General features: G+C 38.0%; 3 protein-coding genes and 2 long non-coding RNA genes across 20 annotated transcripts in view; 2 read left to right on the top strand and 3 right to left on the bottom strand.

Annotated features, from left to right (window-relative positions):
• Positions 1-25,896, bottom strand: part of sm (smooth) — a 148,277-nt gene that overhangs the window by 86,265 nt on the left and 36,116 nt on the right. For all 15 annotated transcript variants that reach the window (XM_064680581.1, XM_064680582.1, XM_064680567.1 and 12 more), the window contains one exon: positions 20,887-21,024. In XM_064680581.1, coding sequence (XP_064536651.1) covers positions 20,887-21,024 — 138 coding nt within the window. The remainder of the gene's footprint in view (positions 1-20,886; positions 21,025-25,896) is intronic.
• Positions 1,894-3,068, bottom strand: LOC135427121 (GATA zinc finger domain-containing protein 15-like). The gene is made up of 3 exons (XM_064680545.1): positions 2,941-3,068; positions 2,097-2,899; positions 1,894-2,010 (listed from the first exon to the last, which is right to left on the bottom strand). The coding sequence occupies exons 1-2, from the start codon at positions 3,066-3,068 to the stop codon at positions 2,200-2,202; spliced, it is 828 nt and encodes a 275-aa protein (XP_064536615.1). The 3' UTR covers positions 1,894-2,010; positions 2,097-2,199.
• Positions 11,211-15,586, top strand: TTLL6A (Tubulin tyrosine ligase-like 6A). Of its 2 annotated transcripts, XM_064680535.1 has the most exons (6): positions 11,211-11,325; positions 11,397-12,070; positions 12,125-12,278; positions 12,770-14,518; positions 14,986-15,195; positions 15,269-15,586. In XM_064680535.1, the coding sequence occupies exons 2-5, from the start codon at positions 11,397-11,399 to the stop codon at positions 15,106-15,108; spliced, it is 2,700 nt and encodes an 899-aa protein (XP_064536605.1). In that variant the 5' UTR covers positions 11,211-11,325; the 3' UTR covers positions 15,109-15,195; positions 15,269-15,586. The 2 variants fall into 2 exon arrangements, with proteins under 2 accessions (XP_064536605.1, XP_064536606.1); XM_064680536.1 differs by lacking the exons at positions 11,211-11,325; positions 11,397-12,070; positions 12,125-12,278 and adding an exon at positions 12,599-12,614.
• On the bottom strand, positions 21,136-21,629 carry LOC135427116 (uncharacterized). The gene is made up of 2 exons (XR_010435988.1): positions 21,457-21,629; positions 21,136-21,394 (listed from the first exon to the last, which is right to left on the bottom strand). It is a non-coding gene; the product is annotated as an uncharacterized LOC135427116 (long non-coding RNA).
• On the top strand, positions 24,315-25,847 carry LOC135427088 (uncharacterized). The gene is made up of 2 exons (XR_010435983.1): positions 24,315-25,757; positions 25,815-25,847. It is a non-coding gene; the product is annotated as an uncharacterized LOC135427088 (long non-coding RNA).

Here is a 25,896-nt window from a genome sequence, read left to right as displayed (position 1 = left end):
GCCTCTGCCTTTGGCGAAGTCCAATTTTATAAAGCGTGTTTTTTTTTGTCAGATATTTCTCTTTTCAACATTTTCAATAAATTTTCATGCGCCAATGGCGTCAAATAGCTCTCGGCACCTCACTTACAGCCGCCCATTTGGCCATCTCTTGTGCTGTGGAAATGTCATGTCTATGTCAAATAAAAAAGTGAAAATAAATTGTGATAAAAATAAAATTGTATTGTGTTGACTTGCATTTGACAACTTAATGAATTTTCCGCCCATTTCATGGGTGGCGTTGCGCCAATGTAATGACATTTTCAAGTAATTCATCAGCATAAATCATTTTTGCGCGTTGAGGACGCCAAGTGGCGCCCTCTAGCGTTGAGCGCGGCAAGCATTGAGTTTAACCCTAATACGTGCTATATTTGTACGCGGTTTATGAGAAAAGTTTTGCAGCCAAACTGCCGAAAAGAAGAGCACAAAAAAATGGCCGCTACGTGAGCGAGCCGGAAAAAAAATGAAGGAGAAAGAGGCAAGCACACGTCCTGAATATCTGGCAACGCTGGCCAGGCTGAAACATATTTTTGACAATGTGCAAGTTTCTGGCTCATAGAATATGCTCGACGGCAAAGAACTTTTATTTTATGTGGGGCCGAGCAACAGCAACAAGAAGAAGAAGAACAACAACAACAACAGCAACAACTACACTTCGAACAATCTGGCATCACATGAAGTGCTGCAGAGTTGCCCCCTCTCGTTCAGGAAGTATGTGTAGATTTTACTTGTAATTTGCTTTTATGCTTTATCGCTCGCTTGATTTTTATTATGATTATTATCGTGGGAATTACGCAGCAAGTTTTAGGGTCCTTATTTCAGAGCTTTTCCTCTTTCATTTTTTTTTTGTTTGTTGTTGTTTGTTTGTTGTTTTGGCCCCTGGAGGCCAAAGATTATACTCGAGTGTTGTTTGTGTGAAATTTTCTAGTGATTTATTGGGTCAGCGTTGGATTTGCTGTTGCTGTTTGTACTTATATTTTTGATGTGTCTTTGATGGCTTAAGCCTGGCAGCTTGTTTGTTGATAAAGAGCAAAAACCAATTGATTGGACGCTCTGACAGCCTCCGAGTGTTGAGTTCAAGAGATTAACTAGGCAAAGCCAATCACAAAAGGCCAAGGCTGGGATATACTTAATAATTTGCTTATATCTAAAACTCACGCACAAATTAATAATCTATATTTAGATAGGCAAGAGTTTGTGAACCAATGGGAAACTTACCTGAAAAGAGAGAGAGAAAGAAGAAAAATAATTTTAGTAATATATAAAAAGTTCAGCTGAATTTTTAAAAGTTGTATATAAGCAGACTCTAGTCGAAACTGCTCGACTAGCATATACCCTGTAATCAGCTCTCAAGCACATCAAAAAACAAAAAGCGCACTTTGTATTACAGTATGTTTATACTTATGTCGAGAGTATAAACTTAAAGCGCACGACTTTAAACTACCCTATACTAAACTCTAAAGTACCCAAGCCATAAAATATAGTTCCTAAAACTAACTATATGTTTAATACGTGAACGTGAAAGTGCAGATGATTAAAATTTACTAATTAATTTGACACAAACATTAAACAAATAAATATTTAAAAAAAAATAAAAAATATTGCCATTTGTTATAAAATAAATAACAAAAAGTTTTTTTAAAATTAAAATCTAAAAAACATTGAAATTGAATTTTGATTTGAAATTCATTTTATTTAAAAAAAATAAAAATAAAATAAATTTAGAAATTTATTGTTTCTTATATATTCTTATTATTTACAAAAACTTTAAAATATTAAAAAAATTAAAATAAATAATAAACATTCATATTTATTGTCATTAAATATTTCTTAGGCAAAAATAAATTAAGCCAGTAAAAGAGAGCAGGCATTAACTGGAGTTGCGCCGAAAATCAATTTAATATTTTCGCAATTCAATAGAAGTTGGAAAATTATGACGCCATTTGAGCTCAGTGTAAATAATATTTTAGTGACCTATAAAAAAAGAAAGAGTTACGAATAAAAATTAGCGAAACCTGAATGCCGGAAAGAGACAAGCATATATGTATATATATATATACCGTTGTTGCAGGTGTCGTTGCCACAGCTGTTGTTGCTGTCGTTGGTGTTGTTGCTTGCGTTGGTGTTGTTGCTGTCTCTGTTATTGTTGTTAAAGTTGTAAGATCAGGTGTAGTTATAGTTGTTATTGTTGGAGTTGTAGTTATTGTTGTTATTGCTGGGGTAGTTGGAGAATCTGTTGTAATTGTTGTTTGTGTTGTTGGATTCTCTGTTGTTATTGTTGTTGGAGTTGTAAGAGCTGGTGTAGTTGTTATTGTTGGTGTAGTTGGGGAGTCTATTATAGTTGTTGGTGTAGTTAGAGTCTCTGTTGTTATTGATGATGGAGTCTCTGTTGTTATTGTTGTTGGAGCTGGTGTTGTTATTGTTGTTTGTGTTGTTGGAGCTGGTGTTGTTATTGTTGTTTGTGTTGTTGGAGTCTCTGTTGTAATTGTTGTTGGAGTTGTAAGGATTGGTGTAGTTGTTATTGTTGGTGTAGTTGGAGAATCTGTTATTGTGGTGGGTGTAGTTAGAGTCTCTGTTGTTATTGATGATGGAGTCTCTGTTGTTATTGTTGTTGGAGCTGGTGTTGTTATTGTTGTTTGTGTTGTTGGAGTCTCTGTTGTTATTGTTGTTGGAGTTGTAGGGATTGGTGTAGTTGTTATTGTTGGTGTAGTTGGAGAATCTGTTATTGTGGTGGGTGTAGTTAGAGTCTCTGTTGTTATTGTTGTTGGTGTTGTTGGAGTCTCTGTTGTTATTGTTGTTGCAGCTGGGGTGGTTGGAGATTCTGTTGTTATAGTTGTTAATGAATCCGTTGTTATTGTCGTCGCTTCAGGTGTTGTTGCAGTTGTTGCATCAGTAGCGCCTGACACATCCGTTACAGCTCGTACCACACGATGCAGCCGAAAAATGCTCAAGCCAATATCCTTGTCGAGATCATAGGTATTCGCTGCGCTCAGGACGAGGCATGCGATGAAGCCGAAACGTAGTGCGAACATGTCAAGAAGTTAACGTTGACTCTGAGACTGTGCTCACTGCCAGACAAACTCATGGCTTTTATGATTGACAAGAACAAAGGCTTCGACATAACATTACTGACTATGATTCGCTCCGATCGCTATGCGGTGTTCCTATTGAAACGTGTCTCTCAAACTCAGTTGCTTAACTCTAGTATTCTTTTACTTTCTCTTGGGAAAATATGTGTTATCTCAGTCGAAAACGTGCTGGCGAATATTTTTTATATATATAATATTTATAATATAATAATATACATAATAGTGTGAGCTCATGCTGTTTTTAATTTAATTATAGCAATTATTTGCATTAAATAATTTACTGAGTAAGCTGCAGACAAAATAAACTTGGCAACCATTTTTTCTCACAATTCTATTTATCAAACTAAAGTCAGTTTTTTAATAAAACCTTTTCTTTGTATTTTCATTTTTGCTATAATTTCTGTAATTAATTTTTGTTTGTATAATTTTTTCTTTGTGCTTTAAATATTTTAATATTATGTTTGTCTATAAAGTTATCTCTTACATTTTATTTTTTTCAAAAATCTTTTTTTTTTTTTTTTGTGGAATATCGAAGAGAATTCCTAGGAATTTAAAACAGATTTTTATGCTAAATATTTTTAAAGATCGCATGACGCATATTCGTTGTCGTTTCATATTTAGTTTTTTATTTTGGTTGTAAATTTCCTCAAAAGCTGTTTGTTATCCTTTTTCTCTTTAGAATCATTTCGTTTATGGCAAAGTGCATCTAATCGATTTCTGGTGTGGCCAGCGCTTAGTTTCCCAGCAACTCAATTCCCCATTTTCAGCTGCTGCACACAAAGAGCCTAAAAATCTAGAGCCTTTTTGTTGTGGCAATTGCCATGCAAGAAGCGTAGGCGAAAACCACTAAAACCACAAAAGGCTCAAAACCGTAAGTAAAACAAAAAACAAAACAAACTTATACTTGGACGGCACAACTAGCGGACATGTGAACGTTGTTTAGCACTGGCAAAAGTGGTTCCAGTTCGGCGGAAGCCGAGTGTGTGTGAAAGCAAAATGTGTGTGTGAGACTGTGTGCGGGTGTGTGTGAGTGTGTGTGGCAGGCAAAAAGCACAGCCAACAAAGTGTGGAAGAGGCAGGCGAGCTGCTGCAGCGGAGCTTGCCACACAAAGGGGCCACTAAAGAGCTGCCTGTGCACACACGCACACACACGCGTATGTTTACATGTGTGCCGAGGTGTAGCTGTGTGTGTGTGTATTTAACAGCAAAGTCAAGCACTTGTGATATGCACAGCACAAAATCCAAATTTAATGACCAAGTAAAATAGACACCAAAGTCGTTGCGAAGTGGCAGCTGCAGCAAGTACCCCGTGTAAGCGTGTGTGGGAGTGTAGCTCTGCATGTGTGTGTGTTCGTGTGTGTGTGTGCATGTTTGAGGCGTGGCACTAATGTTAGTTGAATGTTTGCATTTGGCTCGACACACGCTTTGTTATCGACATGCGTCCGTTACTCGTGCTTTGCTTTTTTTTTGCAATTGGATATGCGCCTTTTTGTGCCTCACGGCTCTGTTAATGTTGACAATGCGCAGCCAAGGACATGACACGTGGCAGCAGGCGGGCACAGCGTGGGGGTGGGGGGCAGAGAAGGCGCCGCAAAAGCTTGCCCGGCTGCCCTGTGCCCGCCTGCTGTCTAACTGGGCATGCTGTCCATGTTGATGGAGTGTTGTCATGGCGCATCGTTAACTTTGCAACTAAGTTGAACACACACACACACACACCTATACAATAAAGCACACACATACAGCGTGGCTTTCAGTCCTTTTGGCCGCTGGCAAAAGCCAAATGACATTGACATCGACATCTCGACATCGCCATCGACATCTCGACATGGACATGCAACATCATCAGCATCCATATTCAAATTGTGGCGGAACGGGGCGGGGCGGGAAAACTTCTGCTGCTGCTGCTGCTCTGGTGCCCCTTTTAACTCCTCTCCCTCAACCCTCTTCCTCTCCTGCCTCCGCCTCGCACACATTATGGCAAATTATGACATTGACAATGCCCTGGCAATTCCACCTGGCCATAACGCGTCGTAGCTTTCCTGCCTCACCACTTTCCACCCTTCCATCATAAAGGTGTCACATTTCTTAACATGACCCCGTTGCCTGCCATCATTTTGCATGCAATTTGTTGCGGCATGCCACATACATTTCCGTCACATCTAAATAAATATTTCATGAATACACGAGAGCTTACACACAAAAACAAAAGAAAAAAGAAAACTTGTGTTAAACTTAAAGCCAACTTGGGGCGAAATATTGTAGTAAAAATAAGTTTGACATCCATTAGTAAATTGGAAAGTTTCTCTTCAGGAACAACAAGCTGATCCTCAGATCAGATCGATATTTACTTTAAGAGAAGCCAAGCCGAGGGTTTGGAATTAGTTAAAACTTACGAATAGAGTATATTGAAAGTTGTTTTTAGAAAAATTGTTGCTTGAATTACTAAAAAACTACCTATATCATCTGATCCTGAGTCAAATGTGGAGACAAAGAAGAGCTGGTAATGCAGTCAAATCTAGCATTAAGTTTTATACCCTATCCAAGTAAGATATTCCCCTTTCGCGCAGTTTCTCACTGCAGTTGAGCAAGTTAAAGACACAGAGCAAAAAGTGCTGCATACTTAGCAGCGCGCCTGTCACTTGTCCTTGCTGTCATTTTCGCTGTTGCTGCTTGCTGCATACTGCTTGTGGCAAGCCCCTCTTGCCGCTGGGGCAGTTGTTAAGTTTTATTTTGATTAAAAATGCGTTGGTTGTTTGTGCGCTGTGCACAAAGTAAATAAATACCATAAAATAAAAACACGCGAAACAAAAACTCAAGTAAAAATGTTATTAAAAATCAAGCAAAAAGATTTTCGCAGAACTTTTGTGTTTGGCCGGCCACGTTTTTAGTTTTGTTTCTATTTCAGTTGCTGTTTTCCTTTTTGTTTTGCATTACAAATGACCTTTTTTTTTTAGTTTATTTGAGTTTTTTTTGTGTATTACGTGCGAGCATTTTAACATTTCCACATTTTCATTGCGCCCGAGCTGATGAAATTTATGTGCATATATTTTTGTTCCTGGCGCGTTCATTCATGCGTTTCGGGTCGAAATTCAGGCTACGTAAAGCCCAGCTCTGGCGGACGCGTTGCAGAAGCAGAAACAGCAGAAGCTGCAGTTGATTTCGTGATTCATGCATAATTACGAGCGTAGTAGAGTATATCTATATGTATTCATAGAACGTCTATTTTATATGCCAGGCATATAAATCAACAGAAACGGCGCACAAATGTCAAAAATTTGATATGATTCTCATGTTGAGCTCCCATATATACATATATCCCTGTCTGAGGGATTATGTTGCATAAGACCCATCAAAAGTGCATTTAGATATTTATGTGATTTCATTTGAATTAATATGCATACAAATATTGACAAGAGAAAATATGTCCGCTATGAATTTTATATATATGCATATGATATTCATTTTGGCATAGATAAACATAATCTCACATGCTTTTAGAACATTTTGAAACGATTTTCAAATATATCGGAGAAATATATAAAAAAAAATATTTTTATTTTTGATTTTAATAAATTAAACCCCGAATCTCGAGCTTGCTGAATAAATATTTTCAATTTCATGCTAGGTTTGACGATCTTTTCATTTTATAAATCTTAGTTTAGCTGGCTTGAGGTGCGGGTTTATTAAACTGAGAGTTATTTTCAGTTAACTTTAATTCTTTTTAAAATAAATAAAATGGTATTTTATTTTAAACGATATTTAAATATTTTAAACTAAATAAGTGTGTTTTAGGCCAGAAGTGGTCAGAAGCTCAGCGCCATTGCTAGCTTAAAATATACAATTTGCCAGGTGAATAGTCGACAACCAAGAAAAAAACCTCAAATAATCCCAATAGAAATAGATGTGTACTTGATACGATATTTACACATTCCACATACATCTGCAAATCAGCTAACTAAGATTCTTTTATGCAGTTAGTAATCTAAGCATACTTTTGTGTAGTTTTAAGTTTTTGTTTTAAGTGCCTTTTACTAGCTGAAGTATATTTCATATAAACTGCATATTCTCTGACATGCACAATGGAGCACACTTTATTTTTGCTTTATAATACTTCCAGCTGCAACTCCTGCTTAACTTTCTCGCTTAACTCGCAAATTGTCATTTGGGCATTTTTTTTGGTAGCTATTCATTCAACTAGACAGCCGTTTAGAGAAATTTTGAGTATGTTCTTTAATTCCATTAGCGAAGTTTTCTACACGGGACAGGATTTTTTAGGGGGTAGGTTGGGCGGAACGCACAAAAACTTTTGGCATTAAAAACGCCCCTCAACTGCCCCGTCGCAGTGTTAATGCTTAAAGTGTAAGCGGTCAAAATTCAATTAAAATCAAATGTGTGGCACAGCTATTGTTGCGCTTAACTTTATGTGCAAAGTTTTTTGGGTTGAGGGTCAATTGAAAGCAATTAAAAACGGTTGAGATATTCTGTAAATGTGCGAATAAGCCAGAAATTGTGACAAAATTTGAAAGCAGCAGCAAAAACCTCAAGCGTTTTCAGTTGTAAAACTGTGCTTGGGATTAGGGCGAAATATGGTACATATGTATATACATACATGTATATATGTATTCAGGGGGCGTGGCTGTAAGCTGCTCATGTGCTTAGCTCAAGTTTTGAGTTTTGGCTTTGGGTTTAGTTCGCGGCTTTGGCTGCGAAGTCACGTGGCCAAGTTTCAAAGAAACGCAAAATTTCTTGTTATTATTATTACAACTATTCTTGTTTTTTTGTTGTTATTCTTAAGCTGATGTTGCTGCTTCTACTTTCAGTTGTGCTGCATTTTGTTATTGTTATTGTTATTGTTGTTATTGTTATTATTATATGCCAGCGCGAAATTGTTTTGCTTTTGTTGTTGCATACTTTTTGGGGCGCCTGTTGAACCAGTTGATGCTGGCGTATGCCATACAAAATGGCTGCCATTGCACAGGCTACACACACACAAAATGGCTGCCGGCTGCCAGCTAACAAAAGCAATTGCAGCATATATATGTATATACGGGGCGTGGCTGTGGGCTATAACAGCAATCATTGCGTGCGAGGGCGTGTATTATACAAAGATCTATATCGTTGGGAAGTACGAGTAATTAATAGCTGCTGCGCACAAAGGCGCCTAAATACACACACATGCACACACACACACACACACATAGACGTTGTTGCAGCAGCTATTGTTGTTGTAGTTGGGCCCCAGTAATTAAAAGATTAATTTTTAATGTGCGCTTAGTGCAAAGCGGCGCTAGAGATTGAGCATTTGCCGCGGGCACATAAAAATAAAAAGGCTTTTAGCAACTGCCATCTACACCCCCCCCCCCCCCCCGCGCACACACACACACACAGACATTGTAATTTATGCGCCATTTCAGAATTTTTTTCAGCTGCCCAAATTGCAACTTTATGAGCCAAGATTTTTGTGCTCTCTCTTGCTTCCTGCTAAGCATTTTATCCCTGTCTCTCCTTTTCTTCGCTCTCTCTATCTCTCTCTCTCTCTGTCTCCCTCACTCTCTCTCCATCCCTCTCTTTTCTCCCTTTTCTCTACCCAGCCTGGTTAGCCTGGTTTTGTTTAATTTTTTATTAATACGCGCCCGAATTTTCCGCCTTTTTCACCAACTTTTTCTCGCTTTTTCGAGTCTTTCCTTTCCCTTTTTTTTAAAATAATTTTTCGGTTTTGCTTGCAGCTGCAAACTAAATGTGCACACCTTTAAATTGTTAATGCAGTTTGGCATAAGCTTATTCCATTTTTGTTTTCCTTTTTTCGCCCCCACTTGATTAAAAAATCAGCAGCAGAAGCAGCAAAAGGTAGTCAATTTAATATTTAACAACAAAATTAATATGCTTATATATTTGATTTTCTCTATACATTTTTTGCACAAATGAAGAGCGCGTCCAAGCGCAATTCGATGGATTGTGTTATTATTATAAATAATTGGCATGATTTTTAAATTGATTTCCGCTTATCGTTTGAGCCAATTAGATGTCAGTAAAAACTGATACATTAAATATTAAATCAACAAAAGTTGTTATTCAACGAAGTGTTATGTTCAAATTGATGAGAGTCTTTGATGTGCATGCTCATATAAATGCAGATTTATAAAAAGCACCTGACTAATAAGTTTGGTACAGAGATTTTCCATAAATAATTGCCCCCATAAACATTTTAAATCAAAAGATGCTTCGAATTTGTTTAAAATTTTATTTACCATTATTTAATTGAAATTCATTCTATTTACTTTTTAATTTATATCGCTCAGGCAAGCCGACAAGACAAGTTTTATCTATATAACACCTATAAATAATTTTGAAATATGCACAAAACTTTTTCAATTTAGCTAAAATGTAAAACTAGCCCACTGAAAAGCCGCACTAAGCCTCAGCACAGCCTGAGCCACATTCTGCTAGTTCTTCAACTTTTGTTTAACAAACATTAATCGTAAATTCTCTGGTCGTTTCTCTGTCGCTTATCTGTCTGTTCTCATGGCAACACTCCTTGTTATCCGTGTCAACAGTAGCCGCAACAGCAGCAGCAGCTTTTTCCTGTGCGTGCACTATCATTAATATTTGAGCATGTTTAAAGTAGCCAACACTTTTTTGTTGTTGCTTTTATTTTGCTTTTATTTTTGTTTGCCAAAAAGTGTCAGAGACAAAGCGCGCATAATTAGCAACAATACAAAAGCAAGTAAACAACAAACAAACGGGGCAGCAGCAGCAGCTGGGCAGCTAATTAGTGAACCAAAGTGGGCGTGCCCAAAAGCTAGAGAGAGAGACTTAAAAAATGAAAATGGAAAAAAAAAACAGAACGTCGCTCAACCAAATAAACTTGACAAATTACACGCTCCGTTTGCGCCCCACCAAAAATAACTATACTACATAAAAAAAAAACTCAACCACTTTCCCGCTTACCAAATTGCAAAATGAGGCACACAGTACGACACAGATTTGGTAATTGGATATAACAATAAACAAGTCAAAGGCAATTGCAATGTGCAACCAGTGACCAGGTAATGTGTCTGTGCAAGGGAATTGTCATGGGTGCAACTGGGTGACAATCACGCGGCCGCTCGAAAGTGTCGACCCAAATGAAGCGCTTGCATGTGTGTTATTGTTGTGATTGTCATGAAAGTTAACCAAGCGTATGACAACAACAGCAGGAACAGCAACATCGACAACAACTATAAAAATCTAGTTGTCATATATATGGGTCCATAATTCGTGTGTAGCTTTTCTTAAACATCAACTATAAACAACTGCCCGAACTAATAACCGCAAAGGTCTAAAACTTGATTAAACTGCGGTTAATGAGCCACTCAGTAAACCACACACTACCAGACTCTTTCAAACCCCCCCCTCCACCCACGCCCATAAAGCGACTACATCTAGAGCTCTGCTCATGGGGCATATCAGCTAACGCAAGGTGTTGCACATGACGATTTTGTGGCTTGAGGCGCACCGTGACTTTGATAATGGAGAAACGCGACAGGTTGAACCACAGCAACAAGATTCTATTACAACTGCGGGGGAGCAGGCCAAGTTCGGCTAGCTACTGATAAATGTTATGGCAATGAAATGCGGTTAAAATATATTGTGAAGGTTCCACACAGATAAGCTGACACTGAGAGCAGCTGTGACATTGCAAAATACATACGAAATTAAAGCAAAATGAGCCCAAAATTGTACTGTACAAAAAGCAAAGTTATTTAAAAGTTTTCTGCACCCAATATAAATTTAAATGACAAAGTGTCTTAATTGTAGACATTCTTAAAAGTTTAAACTTTTCAGAATTAATAAAAAAATTATTTTTAATTTATTTTAAACTTCTCTGGAATCAAGAAAAATGTTTCATAAGTTTTAGAATATTTAAGAACGAATTACTTAATTATAGAAACATTTTCAATGTACATTTTTACCGACTTTTTTTTGTGCCTTCAACAAAAAATCATAAATATTTTAGTTTAACGAAAACGAAAAACAAAAGTATGTGGTCACATTTGCGCATAAGCCGGTTGTCAATTCTAAGAATTAAAAAAAAAAACAAACAAGAAATCTTTTAGAAAATAAATATACCGTACAGCATTTGCATTGCTTGTCAGTCATAAAACTGTCAAAATTTTGGGTACTCGCAACCATTTTGCTTTTAAATAATTCCCAGGCAACGGTAATATTTGATTAAAACGCACACCGCTTCGCATCGTTACAAATTATGTTATGAACTAAAAAATACTTTAGATGACTACCATAAAAAAGTTCAAGTCAAAGAAGGTCTCCAATCAATACACACGTTACTTTGATGTCAAAAACCTATTGCACAATGACAAAAGCTACAGGGTGGCCGATTCCACCAAGGAAATCGGATCACCGATGAACAAGCGAACAAGAACTGAGACCTGGTCACCCGGTCGATCCGTCTCATCGGCGATTCAATGGCAGCCCATTGACAAGGCATTTGTGGAGGACACAAGAGGCAGTCCATATTTGCTGCTCTCCGAGGACGATACGCTGATCAATGAACACACGAAGAAAAGACGACGACAGCCCACCTGCCACAATGTGTTGCATGAGCCGCGTCTGAAGCTAGATCCAGCGGGCATTGAGCCTCTGATACGCGGCATACGGATAAGCGTATGTGTTGAGCATACCCGCTTTCCACTCATCGCCAAGGTAACCAAGGGCATGGGCCTGACCCATGTACCCGAGCATCGTCTGTGGAACGTGCAATGGTGCGATAATACGCCCCATTTTGATCTATTAAAGAGCATGAAGCGCTTTCAGCAAATCAATCATTTTCCCGGCATGAGCGAGATCTGTCGCAAGGATTTGCTCTCGCGCAATCTGAATCGCATGCTCAAAATGTATCCAGGCGATTATCGCATTTTTCCCAAAACCTGGCTGCTGCCCACCGAGTAAGTACACAAACATAGTACTGGACGAAATTAATCGAAATAAGTTCTATTTAGTACCTACGATGTGGCCGTCTATTCGAACAAACACAAACGCACCTTTATACTCAAGCCGTATTCATCAGGCCAGGGGCGTGGCATTTGGCTTACCAATAATCTGCGCTCTGTGGGCAGACAGGAGAAGCTCATATGTCAGACATACGTTGATAAGGTGAGTGAGGGGGCGAGCGGGTGTGGTGAAAATGTTGGAGAGGTATATTGCATTGGATATATGATGTATAATATATAATGCGCGCTTATATCTCATTTCTATCTCAATTTTCCTTGATATACTTAGCAGGAAGCATGTGGGCTTAGCTCTCCAGCTCAGATCAGAGCTTCTCCAACAAGAGTACTGCTTCGCTTCATCAGGAAAGTCGAGCAACTCTTGCTCTTATTTTAGATATCATATATTTTGTTTACTTCTGCCACTTTATACCCTCTCTCATTTTATATTATATTTTTTCATATGAAATAGTTTTCTAGGTAGTCGCTCACAATTTAACAAGTAAATAAATAGAATAAAATAAAAAGTACTCCATTAAAATAGCCTCAGCTCCAGTTCTAATCATTCTTAATTTTTCTTTCTTCAGCCATGCTCCATTTCAGCACAAACTCTTTCTCTAACACCTTGTTTAACCATCATCTCCTTTATTTGCGCAGCCCCTGCTAATCGATGGTTATAAATTTGATTTGCGTGTCTATACACTGGTTACCTCAGTGGATCCATTGCGCATATTTGTGTACAATGAGGGTTTGGCTCGTTTTGCGACGCACAAATACAAGCCCCCGGCACTGGGTAACAGTAATAACATGTTCATGCACCTGACCAACTACTGTGTGAATCGTCGGAATTCGAACTATGATGCGGGCAGTGGCAATGATGGTGGCTCCAAGCGAAAATTGAGCGCCTACAACAAGTGGCTCGTGGACCACAACTACAGCGTGGACGAGTTCTGGGCAGCGGTGGATGATGCGATTATCAAGACTGTGATTAGCGCATGGCCGGTGCTCAAGCATAATTATCATTTGTGTTTCCCCAAGCACGACAAGATTCAGGCATGCTTTCAGCTGCTGGGCTTTGACATACTTGTGGATTGGAAGCTCAAACCGTACATTTTGGAGGTCAACCATACGCCGAGTCTATCTGGCGGGGAGCCCGTTGACTATGAAGTGAAGCGCCCGTTAATACGGGATACATTGAATTTAATTAGCACGCCGCTCGTCGATAAGGAGGAGATTATTCGCGAGGATCGTGCACAGCTAAGGGATCGTTTAATGAGACAGCAGGCGCATCGGCGGCGCGCAACCACCCCCAGCAAGTCGGCGGTGACACCGCAAAGAGCCGCCGGTGGCGCTGAACTGAATCAGGCATGTTCCCTGGGCGCCTTGGCCCAGCAAATTGCCTGGGAGGAGAGCCATCTGGGCAACTATAGACGGATTATGCCGCCCACAAATAGCGATCGAGTCAATTATTATTTCAAGTTCTACAATCAATTCAAAGAGGTGTCCATGTTCAAGGAGAATAACACAAGCAAGAATCGTAATCGCCTCAATCGTGAGCATCTGAAGCAACAGAAACTGCAACAGCAGCTGTTAACCGAACAGGTTCAGCTGCGTCGCTTGCGACAGCGCAAACAGAAGCTGCAGCATATATTCCTGCAGAACAATACACAGAATTTCTCGAGTTTGCTCAAACAGAAACGCATGGAGGCGCTGGCCATAGCCAAGGATATACATTTGCAAAAGGCCAAATTATTGCAACAAAATGCGGGCAAGGAAAGGGTGGGCATTTGGCAGATGGTTGACAAGCAGCAACTGGAATCGAATCTGGAAATGGAAATCAATCCGGACAATATGATGACAACTGGCGCACGCATACGGAATAAACGCAGCATGACCGTCATCAAGTCCCGTCGACGCACACAACGCCGCCAGCTGCAGTGCCGTGCAAGACGCGCACGTCGCCTGGAACGGGAATCTCGTCTCGATGCCGAATTCCTGGCCAAGCATGCGGTTAGCCATGCGGTCAGCGGACGGCTGCAAGCGGGCAGCTCCAAAATCATGAGCTCCAGCTCCAAAGCGGGCCTCAACCAGCAACAGCCACAGCAGCAGAAACTGCAGAAGCAACAGCCGCACCAGCAGCAACAGCCGCACCAGCAGCAACAGCAGCACCAGCAGCAACAGCAACTGCAGTTGGCTGACAAGTGCAAGACCAAGCCCCGAGCCAAGGCCAAGCTTAGGACAGCTAAGAAACTCAAGGGCCCCACCAAGTTAGCCAAGCAAGCAGCTAGCAACAAGGAGCTGATGGATTGGATGCCGCAGCCTATCAATGAGGCCGACAAACAGCTGCAAGTCGAGTGGCGCACACAACGGACGGCGGCTGTCAACGGCGGACAGTTCAAGGAGGTGGTGAGTAGACAGCAAGAGTTAGGAAAAATAAGGCAATCCGGAACTCAATATGCTTAAATATTGAAAAATATTCTTAAATATCCTAAACCAGCTATATAAGGATATCAAATTAAAAATGGTTTCTGATTGATTTCGGTTACGTTCAGAAAAGAAAAAAACAGCCCGAAATAACCCTAGAGTGTAGAAATTCAGAAAAGCGAGTGAGAGGATAAAACTTCTCTAAACACAATTTTCCTCATTTTTCTAAGAAATTATTTTTTAAAACAGAAAAAACTCATCATTGGGTTGCAAACTATTGCTTTATATTTTTTAAAACTGTTGAAAATATTTGAAAAGTATTATCTGAAAATGAAATTAGCCTTTTTTCTAAGCTATAAGAAATTCGACATTACCCTTTCTTCGAGGTTATAAAAACCTCACTCTATAAGGCTTTCCTAATTCACTAAAAAATATATAATGTTTTGTAGCTCTTCCATGAAATGTACGAGCGTGGTCATCTAACCAAAAATGATATTAAGCAGTTTCCGAATCTTCTTTATCGCATACTACGAAACGAAATAAATAAAGATGAGCACGTAGTAGGCGACTAAGCACATAAGAAGCGTGCTCTTAAGAACATTCCACAATTGGCCGAACCGACATTTGTTTTTATATTGTAGTAATCAAAAATTCTAAGTGTAAGTAACAAAGTAAAGGTTAATCAAAACATAAAACCATTATTTTTCTATTATAATGTCCTCCGCTTCTTAGATTTTCAGTTAGTTTCCTGGACGAAGACTTTAAAGCAAAATGGTGGATAGATCTAATAATTCCCAATATGTATGTTGGTCGGACGGAAGTAAAGTGAGCCCCAATTGCGACTCTGGTGGAAGCATTTATAGTAATGGGAAAAAAATATTACAAAAAAAATACCGCAAATGGAGGGTAAAATATACTACAAACTGTCATATGTTATATGACTGACAAAACAATAGTAAGTCAAAATTATAAAGTGTATATAAAATAATTGAGCAATAGCACTCAGTTAATAATGATATTGTTTAATTATTAAATATAACTAAACCAATAGAGGACAATTTTTATTTATTTATATTTTAATAAAATGTTTTAGAGGTTTAATACACTTTGCAGATTATATGTCAAATATAAAATGCATTTTATTGTTAGTTAATAATTAATGCACCATTTTTCGAGTGAGCATAAGTTCGACATTTCTATAGTATTAAATGTGGACTAAATTCTTACAGAACTCGATATGGCATGATAATATTTGTAGCCCAACAAATATTCAAATGTTCACATATTTTTACTTTACTTATATGTAGCTATTCAGCCTCATCTATAAACCATTCGAAGCTGCTTTGACTTTGCAATTTTTATTCAGAAACATAGTTTTTTAAGCCCTGAAAAAACTTTTAAGCAACCCGCACAAACGGCATCGATTTGTCAAAGTGCTTGGCAAAAAAGGCAACCTGCTAAAATACGACATGGCCTCAAACTTCAATAAGCTAACCCTAACCCGTAACCGTGCCCGTGCCACAGCCCCGAACATCTTGAGCTTTGATGCTGTCGCATGCATAAACAAAATGCAACACAATACGCGACGTCTCGCAGTTGCATGCAGCTGGGGTTCAAAAGGGGGCAGCAAAGGGCTTCGAGTTGAGTATGCTTGGTTTGGTATAGTCTTCAAACTTGCATTATTGAAAACTGCACGGATACGCTTTTAGCAGCCATATATGCAAAGCAGCAGCCACAATTTTTTCTTTCTTTTAACTTGCAACTGCCACAGCCGCCAGCAAATCGCGGCGGCGGCAACGGCGGCTGCTGCCAAAGGATCTGCTTTGGGTTTATGGTCTATGCTCTATGGTCTATGGCTTTAGCTTTGGCTTTAGACGTCAGCGCGTGTCCTGCGTCCTGTTCTTGTTTTCCCTGCTGCAGCTGCAGCTGCCTCACCATGTGTCACATATTGAAAATTGTGCAGCTGTTGTCGTCGCTGCATTCTGACGCTGACGCTTTTCGCTGCCTGCCTTTTGGCCAACACAGCGCTCTGATAAGCCATTTCAAAGAGGTTTTACATATGCCAAGCCAAGTACCGCGCGTTTGCTCAAACCCTTGCACAACGCATTGTGGCAGCTCCTGCTGTTGCACACGCTTAATATTTGATTGAACATTGTTGCGCCTGCTGCTAATACTTTTATTGCATACTATGCAGCTGCTCCATCTGCTGCCTCTTGCTCTACTTCTTGTTGTTGTTGTTGTGAGCAGCTTAAAGTTCAAGTTTGCGCGCTTAGCAGCTAAAAGTTTTCCCTGCCACCACTTTTCCACATATGCAGCAAAAATTTTCCTTTTGATGCTTTTAGTGTCGTCTTATTAAAAACTTTTTAATCTTATCTCCGCTGCTACTGCTACTGCTGCTGCTGCCCCCTCCGCCTCCCCTTCACAGAGCTTCTTTTTGTTCCCTGATAAGCTTTCAAAATTCCTACCATCTATTCCTCAGTCTCTGCCTCTATTCATTTTGCTCTCCATCTACAACAAAGCTGCGGAAATGACTGAACCATTGCAATGGCAAAAGTTTAGCTCGTCGTACACTATGCTCTTTTTGGCATGTTCGGCTGTCTGAGTGGGCATGTCTCCATGTGTGTACTTGTGTGTGTGTATGTCTACATTGTTGACAAAAGTTCAGGCTGCTATTAGAGGTCGTTTAGCTTGCGATTAGTTCAGCTAAGTCAGTCTACGTTGCTGAAGCTTCCTGCCTACTTTGCAAGTTTACCAAGTTCTTTAGAATTCGGAAATGTCTCAATTTGAAAATGTGTAAGAAACAAATAAAAGAAACTTTAATCACATTAACTTTAAAGTGTTTTAGCAAATGTTTTTTGGCAAAAAGCTGTCGTAGCGCATTTAATCTTTAAATAAGTTCTACCCATCAATATACCAAACTATCGTAACTCAGCCAAAACTCAAGCAAATTTCTTTAACCTGGCAACACTTTACTAGAAATACTTTGATGACATTAAAGAATGAACATCGTATCTACTTACTAACCTATTGCAACTCAGCCAAAACACAAGATATATTCAGGGCAAAAGTATTATTCAACTGGTTATCAAATACCCTCATAATATTATAAAGAAACTATGCTTTAATCTACGCACTAACGATTCGTATCTCAGTGAAAACTCAAGATAAGTGTCTGCAACTTGTCAGCCAGATTTCTCACATCCGTCACCTTTTTTTTTAAAATTACTCAAGTTGTCAGCATTTTAATGCATATTCTTTTGGCATATATTTATTAAGGTGTCGCCTCTGCAGAATATTTGCTCGTCTCGCATAACACATTTTCCTTACATTTTCCGCTTATCAGTCATAAAGCGTAATGTGCACTTAATCTTCATTTGCACTGGGACAACATTACGACACAGCGCCTGCGAAGTGCATGCAGTGAGAAAGACATATAAGAATTCGGGTAAGTGTCTGTGTAATGGGGAAGGGGGAGTGGGAGCATGGATTACTTCAGCTGCAGAAGCCTTTTAATTTGTGCCATAAAGGCAAAAAGGAATTGCTTAATTCCATGACAAACACTCGCAGCAGCGTGAGTGCATATAAAGGATATGGCCCAGGAAAGACAACTCTTCCCTTCCAGCATCCAAAATCCCACGGCGATGACTTGAATCAACAAAAGATTTATGCCAGACAGAGAAAGGGGACTGAGCAGAGGGGTTTGTGGGTGGAAAAAAATCTACAAACAGGCCAGCCGTATATAAATCCGGCAAGTCGGACTTAACGCAACACTGAGTACGGCAACAAGAACAACAACAATAGCAGCAAATCTGTAAGGACGAAAATAATGCCCAGCAAAAAGTCAGTCAGTCAGTCAAAGGACGGGGGGCGGGGCAGCACTTGGGGGGTTATTTGGAAAAGCTGTGACAGCTTTTGCTTTTTCCATTTTTTTTTTTGCATGCGAATTAACATGTCTGGCCTGACTGAAGCCTGTGCTCTATATCCCTAGCTATAGACACCAATTGTATGTATATAAACCGCTGTGTATGTATGAATATATGTTGTATGTATGTATGCATGTATGTATGTATGCATGAATACATGTATGCATGAAGACATGTATGCATGTAGAATGTCTACATGTATGCATGTAGAATGTCCATATGTATGCATGTAGAATCTCCAAATGTATGCATGTATTCATGCTGAATGTAGACATGTATGCATGTATGCATGCTGCATGTATGCATTCTGCATGTAGACATTTATGTATACATATATGTCTGCATGCATGCATGTATGTATGTCTGACGACTGGTACAAATAATTTGCAGTTTTACAGTTTTTCAGCGCTTTTATGCTGCATGTTTTCCACTTCACAGGATTTTATGTGCCACACTACGCTCAGCTCAAGTGTTGGAAAATACAATTGCCAGCACACATGCCACATACACTGAGCGAAAAAAAAAACACGTTTCCGCATTTTTGATGTTGTTACATATTTTTTTGCTACTGCTGCTGCTTTTGTTTGTGTTGTGCCGCCAAATGTTTTGCCTTTGCTAAAAAGACAATAAACTGTGTCAGTGCGGGCCAACAAAAGTGTAAATATGCGTATCATGTATACCCTGTACAGCAGCAGTGCTGTGCATATTTGTGACGATACTTCTTACGTTATAGCTTATAGTGTACATTTTTCCAAATGAGTTCTTTATATGGAAGTGAAAAACGCTTTTAAAAGAATTAGTCGTAATATTCGACTTATTTGGATAGTAAAAACAAGAGTTAAAAAGTAATACCCTATATGACATCTAATTCTCTTAGTTTTCTCAACTTCAAAAATAGAATATATTTACTATGCAAAATCTGGAATGCAATAGTAATAATACAAATATATTTCAAAAATATAAAACTTTTTTAAATTTCTATAAAGCCAAAAACCTTTAAAACTCTTTAAAATTATCTACAATTCTGTTCATCGTTTAATGTATAAATTTTACAGGGCATTTAAAAATTCGGCTGAATTAATATTTGCTTAAGATTCTTAAATGTATAAGTAACTGCAGTCGGTTTTCTTCAATCTGTAACTGAGCTGGGCTTCAAGTTTTTTTTTTGAAGCATTGCAAACACTTGACTACTTGATGCATTTTTAATGCTTTTTTGTTGCAGTGTTTTTTTTTGTAATTGTTGTTGATTTTGTTGTTGTTGCTGCTGCTGCTGCTGCTGCAGGTTGTTGCACGTCTAACAATGCACTCTGGCTAAACACTCAGCTACACAAATGCTTAAGCGAAATCTGTTTGTGCTTGGGCTATTGCATATTTGTTGCCGCTTTAATGTCACACACTTTCTAGCTAAAAAGTAATATATATATATATATAGATATATGTCCAGAAAACCACAGAGCGAGCAGGCCCCAAGTGTTCACAAAAGACACACACACACAAAAACACACACACGTGCCGCAAAGCCAATGAAAAATCCTCTATAATAAAAAATAACAACAACTTGAAGCGCCCTCCAGCTGCCACTTCTTAAGCACGCCAAAGAGGCAACAGTGTGGCAAATAACTGTTGTCACACCAAAGACCACACACACACAAACACATCTATCTATACACACATATATATATATATATATATATATGTATTTATATCCTTCTTGTTGAGCTCTACTCAAGTGTGTGACAAGTTTTTGCAGCCACTCACAACAAATTGCCATGGATTTCAGTTTTTCATCGCCTTGCCAAAAACCTTGCTTCTAAATAGCTTAAAAAGTGTGGTGTAACTATAATCGACAGGTAAATACCCTGTAAAAGAACTACTTTACATTCATAAGCGTGCGTATACTACTGCTTTTACATTCACATGCGTGCACACACTTTAAATTCTAGTTCTCCGATATTTTCCAACCTATGATTCTTAATTAAAAAGATATTCTTATTTCCATTTTAATTTTGGGTTAGTATGTTTAAATTGCGCAAGATCTCATGTTTTATATAGAATATATATATTTCGCTTATAAAAACCAACATACCAAATTTTCAGGCCCCAGCTCTAACTTACTCTGAGTTCAATGGGTACAAACAGACCTAGTTTAAGATAACGCCTATTTGTACCACACAAAAAGTATTAGAAACCTAATTCGAGCAACCGTCGACCCTTTCTGTATATATAAAAAGCCCCTTTGTCAAACACTTTATGATTACAGGGTATACATAAAAGATTGTGCGCTTTAAGGCTCAGACTAGGAATGAGCAACAACAATGGCGACAATAGCAACAAGAGATGTATAGAAATATAGTATATGAAATTAAAATTGATGTACATAGTATATGTCTATATGATGTATATATAATAATTTTTGTGTGTACTTACAACTGTGATGGGATAGAAAGGATTTATGATGGTGAAGAGTAGAATGTGATTTGGCCGTGTAGTCTCAGGACGCTTTCTCCTTAGGTCGTCGTTTGACTTGTTCAGTAGTGCTTGCTGCTGACTCTGATTTTGTGTGGACTGTAAATAGTAATATATATATACAGATATATAAGTATTTGATATAAGTGTGTATGCAAGTTTAGTTCAGGTTTATATAGTATATAGCTAACAAATAAAAAGACATATGTATGCATTTAATATACATTTAGACATATCTCGGTGCTCCGATTTGGTTTATTTTGACTCAAAACATACATCAAATTTGGCATATATAAAATTACAAAATTGAAGCTAAATTAACGCATGTGCCTCAAACTCCTTTGTCACATAGGTGCCCAGCAGAAAGATGATTGAAGATTTAAAAACCATGCGATAAAAACTGTTCCGATTAAGAATTTTATATATATTCGAGCCAATTGCTTTAAACTGGTCCACATAATTGAGAAAGCTGCAATAGTTTTTCGATTAGATGAGGTGAGTTCGAGGAGATTTTTTCGTTATATTATTTACCGAGTTACAGCAAACATTGTTGCTTGCTTTATTTTCATTTATACTTTCTTTTTTGATTTTATTTGAAATTTTGCAAAGATAGTACACTTACGTTTTAGTTTAATTTTTCTGAGTAACTGAACAATTTTCGTTTGTTTTTGTTTGAACATGTATTATATTGAAACGTGACTTGTAAATCGTAGCATTGGAGATTTCAAGAAATATTTTCGTTTGACCTCAGTTCATAAAAGCCAAATACTTTTAAGCTTTATACGCATTCCTCTATTCACTTTTCTCTCAACTAAAAAATCAATGCATTAAATGTCTTTGGCCATTAGTTGCCAGACTTCATGTCAAACCAGCTGCCCGCTCACTGACTGCCTGTCAAATGCTATGCACAACACATTTTTAATGGCCCAAAATGCAAGTTTAGCCCGCTAAAACGAATTGATTTTTCAGCTTTTCAAATTATTTTCGACTTAAATGTTGTTGGCTATTTATTTGTGAAAAATTCAAGTCAAAATAAAACAAAGTTTGCGCACAAGTTTTTCACGTTAATTGACGCTGTCAGCGAAATGCGTGCAAAAATAAAAAATAATAATAATAAGTAAAAAAACATGGCAACAAAAAGTAGGGCTATTCGATTGTTGTTGCGGGCTAGCATAATTTGTTTGAGGGGACTCTATAAATAATTGCGGAATTTAGGTAAAACATGTTCATGTCACGTTCAAATGTCAATCAACGCTTGCGAGTTGCACAGGCAGGGCGGGCGCAAGTGGCAGACTTTTTCAATTTTCGCAGGTGAGAAAAATGCTAGTACGCTGTTGCTGCACATGCAAGAGAAACTAACGAGAGGGAGAGAGCAAGCGTGGGAGAGGGAGGGAGTGAGGTGTGCTAAGTAAACATGGACAGGTGGCGGCTGATTGGTGGAGCCGGCGAAGCTTGTTTTTGGCCTCATAGACTTGACACCAAAATGCCAGACATGCGCCGATATTCGCGCTAATTAACTGGGTTATATGCCAGGAAATGCTGAAAATGTAGCTGAATATGAATGTATATTTGCTCACGTGAAGCGGCAGGCGTTTTGTATACCCTATATTGAAACTAAAAAAAGAAATAAGCAATATATATGGCTATTCGATAATGTAGAATGCCAACATTAAATATATATGCTGACGTTTTATGAGTTTAACTAAATATTCTAAAAATTCACAAATGATTGTGCACTTAACAAGAAAAGTTATGCCAGCAATAAGGGCCTAGGCCTTCTTTAAGATACCCAAGAATATGATATAAGAGTTGTGAAAAATATATAAAATTAGAGGTAATGTGATAGAGGCCTAGACTCTAGAAATGAGATAGAGTCTAGGCTTACTCAATCTCATTTCGTCTAATTTAATTTATATTGTTCACAACTCTCCTTTTGCGTCGGATTGTAGAGTATGTTAAACCCTTTCTGTGTCTCACTTTATCAACTATGTAGTAGTACGAAAAGGATCTCATACTTAACACTAAAAAGTTCTGCCTGCCTAAGGTTCATATCAGATCCTTGGGTAACTTCAAGACTCGCTCTATCTCATTTCTTCTTTTAAGTCAGCTCCTAAGGTATCATTAAGGCATTCTATATCTTGTTTTACGCATTATCTTATAGTTTAAGATTGATCACATTTTTAGCCCAAAACTTTATGCTTATATAAGATTCATATCAGATCCCAGGGTATCTTTAAGACTCGGTCTCTATCTTATGTCCTCTAATTTTCTCAATTTTTATCTCGGTTTTTTTGCAGTTCTTGCATAACATTTGTTTTTTTTTTTTCCTTGAACAGCAATTCATTAACTAATTAGCGTTTGTCTTGATTAACTTTCCAACACCATTTTTCAGCTCCTCCAGCGTTTACTGATTTTTGTTTTCCGCTGTTACTGTTTCTGCTGCTGCTGCGACTTTTGATGCCACTTTCACGTGTAATTTTTTGGCTTTTTATTTTAGTTAATTTGCTGAATTTTTCACAACATTCCCGCCAGCTCGAGTCGAGCTCACTTAACCTTTTTTTTAACATATTATTTTATTTTATTTTTATGCGCTGCTTTTAAGTAGCTCCCAGTTGAAGTTTTGTTTTCTTTCCCTGCGCTTGTAATTAGGTTAATGGATCGCTGGCTGCTGCTGTGACGCATTTTTAGCCACCCAAAGCTGTAGCTTTAATGGGCCAAAGGGTTGCGCGCCGACGAGCTGTACTTTAATAACACGAGGGGCTATCTTAAGGTCACGAGCGAGCTTGTAAATTGTTCAAATTAATTGACATATGTTACTGACAGCTATGGCTCACATGATGAGGCTGTTGAGTTTTTACGCAGCTTGTTCTCGAGCTTGTCAATTGAATTTCTTCAATTTATATTAGGATTGCTTAAGGAGAATCAATCTGGATATTTCTTCAAATAGTTTTTAGCCAATTTTATTATAAGGGTTTTGAAGCAATCATTCGCAATATGAATAATAAGTAATTAATCTATTACTTTTCGAGATTTATTTACTCAAATTTCTATTTCGATTTTGTAAGGAATAAATCTGAATAAGAAATTAAGTTTTTTAGGAATCAAACGGAACATTTTTAGAAAGATTTATAACTAATTTTTTAAGATTTTGTAAGGAATCCATTAGAATATTTCTAGAAAAATGTATAGCTTCTAATTCAGGTTATGTAAGAAATAGATTGAAAAATTTATGGAAAAAGATATAATACAATTTTCGAATAGCTCTCCCAGTTTTCTGGAGATTGCACAAATATGTACATATTATTCCTTGAGGATACACACATTATTCCTTTAGGATTATAATATTCACTTTTAGGCTAAACTCTTAAAGAATTAGTAGGCATAGCTCTTAGACTCTCATTAAATATTTTCAACAATTTTTGTAGAGTTTCGTTTGGAAAAAGCCGAGTTATATCATGACTCTCTCATGATATACCCGCACGAGAAGCCTCAAGTACAAAGAGTTTATCATGTGCCGCACAGCATAACGAACTATCATTAGCAATTTTCGAATATTTCCACATACACATATACATATATAAACAATTCCAAATGGGCCCAAGTGCCCACAAAATCTGTGTTTACCTTGTAACATAATCTAGCAAGCGTCAAGCAGCAGCGCGAGGGGCTTTAATCAAAAAAGGAGAAGGAAGCAAGAAGAACAAAAAATCTCAACCGCTCTTGACGCACAATTTGTATGTTGAAAAACCCAAGGCGAGTCTAGAAAACATTTGTTTTCTGTCAAATTTGCCTTTAATAATAATAAAGATCATATATTTTGCTGTGCGCACAACGCCCACCCGCAAGGAGAAGCCGACGTTGACACTGGAAACTGTTGATTAAATTACAGAAAGAAAAAAAATTTAACTAAGTGGAAGCTGTAAGCGAAATGATTGATGGATGTATGCCTGACCGGGTTTGGGCTTAAGTGCATGGCAAGGGAAAAAAAATTATTTCAAATTTGATTTTGTTTTATTTTATCTAAATTTTTTTTTATGCTGCTATTCGAAAAGTTGTTCTATTCGTATTTTGGTTTTCCTTTTCTTTTCTAAAAAGCATTTGAAACATTTCTGGCACAACGGCGCGAACGATTTGAAAATAGCCGCGCGGACGGTCGCCGCGGCGGTGTCGCGGCTGCATACCACGGCGCATTTCAACTCGAACCGCAACGAAATGAAGATGAATTACCCGCGAGCTATTCGCCTAGGGCCTACACAGACGGACAGACAGACAGACGAGCGGTCGGACGCACTCTATGTGACGGGGGACAGAGCAGTGCAAATAAGTTTTGCATCGAGCTAAAAAAGATTTGCACTCACAGTTGATCAAATGGTCAAAAAAACACGCTATAAAGTGCGCGGCGACATATCCAACGGATACAGCTAAAAAGATACAGATACAAGCGACAGCTAAAGATACAGATACATTTACAATATGCTTAAATGCATCTTTGCCAAGAAATTTAAAAGAAAAGCAAAGAAAACTTGCGTCGAGTTGAGTTGCAAGTTGAACTGCAGCAAGTTGCGAAATCTCACAGATAAAGAATCGAGGCAATATAAATAGCCAAGATATATGGCCAAAGAGTCGGTCTATCATGCTGTCAGTTCGCTTGATGAATTGACATTCATCAATTTGACTAGGAGAATATGCAGAGATCTATATAGAACTATACATTGATTTGTACATGATAATTGCGAGGTGCAAATTATTTGTGGGCAAAGTGTGAGAAACGCATTCGATGAGAAACAAAAGGAAATTACAAGCAATTCATTATAAACATGAGATGAACGAGAGTTTACAAATTATATTTAATTTATTATTTGATTATGTTCATTCAAGGTAATTTTCAGATATGCAGTCGGGATTCTGGTATTAAAACAAAATATATACATAGATAGCTCAATATAAAAAATTAAACGTCATTATTCAAGC

This window comes from Drosophila montana, unplaced genomic scaffold (assembly GCF_035044405.1).
Source record: "Drosophila montana isolate Dmon_TW-CO22-7 unplaced genomic scaffold, ASM3504440v1 contig_2127_1, whole genome shotgun sequence".
Classification (NCBI taxonomy): Eukaryota; Metazoa; Arthropoda; class Insecta; order Diptera; family Drosophilidae; genus Drosophila; species Drosophila montana.
The sequence above is the reverse complement of the archived record's forward strand: the minus strand, read 5'-3'. Positions and strand labels throughout refer to the sequence as shown.

What these genes read in the sequence shown, in the direction of transcription:
- LOC135427121 (XM_064680545.1), bottom strand. Translation starts at nt 3,068, where the DNA reads ATGTTCGCACTACGTTTCGGCTTCATCGCATGCCTCGTCCTGAGCGCA. An exon ending in GTACGAGCTGTAACGGATGT is followed by an intron (nt 2,900 to 2,940) that starts GTCAGGCGCTAC and finishes CAACACCTGAAG; the next exon opens with CGACGACAATAACAACGGAT.
- TTLL6A (XM_064680535.1), top strand. Translation starts at nt 11,397, where the DNA reads ATGACTACCATAAAAAAGTTCAAGTCAAAGAAGGTCTCCAATCAATAC. An exon ending in ACCTGGCTGCTGCCCACCGA is followed by an intron (nt 12,071 to 12,124) that starts GTAAGTACACAA and finishes AGTTCTATTTAG; the next exon opens with TACCTACGATGTGGCCGTCT. An exon ending in GCGGACAGTTCAAGGAGGTG is followed by an intron (nt 14,519 to 14,985) that starts GTGAGTAGACAG and finishes AATGTTTTGTAG; the next exon opens with CTCTTCCATGAAATGTACGA.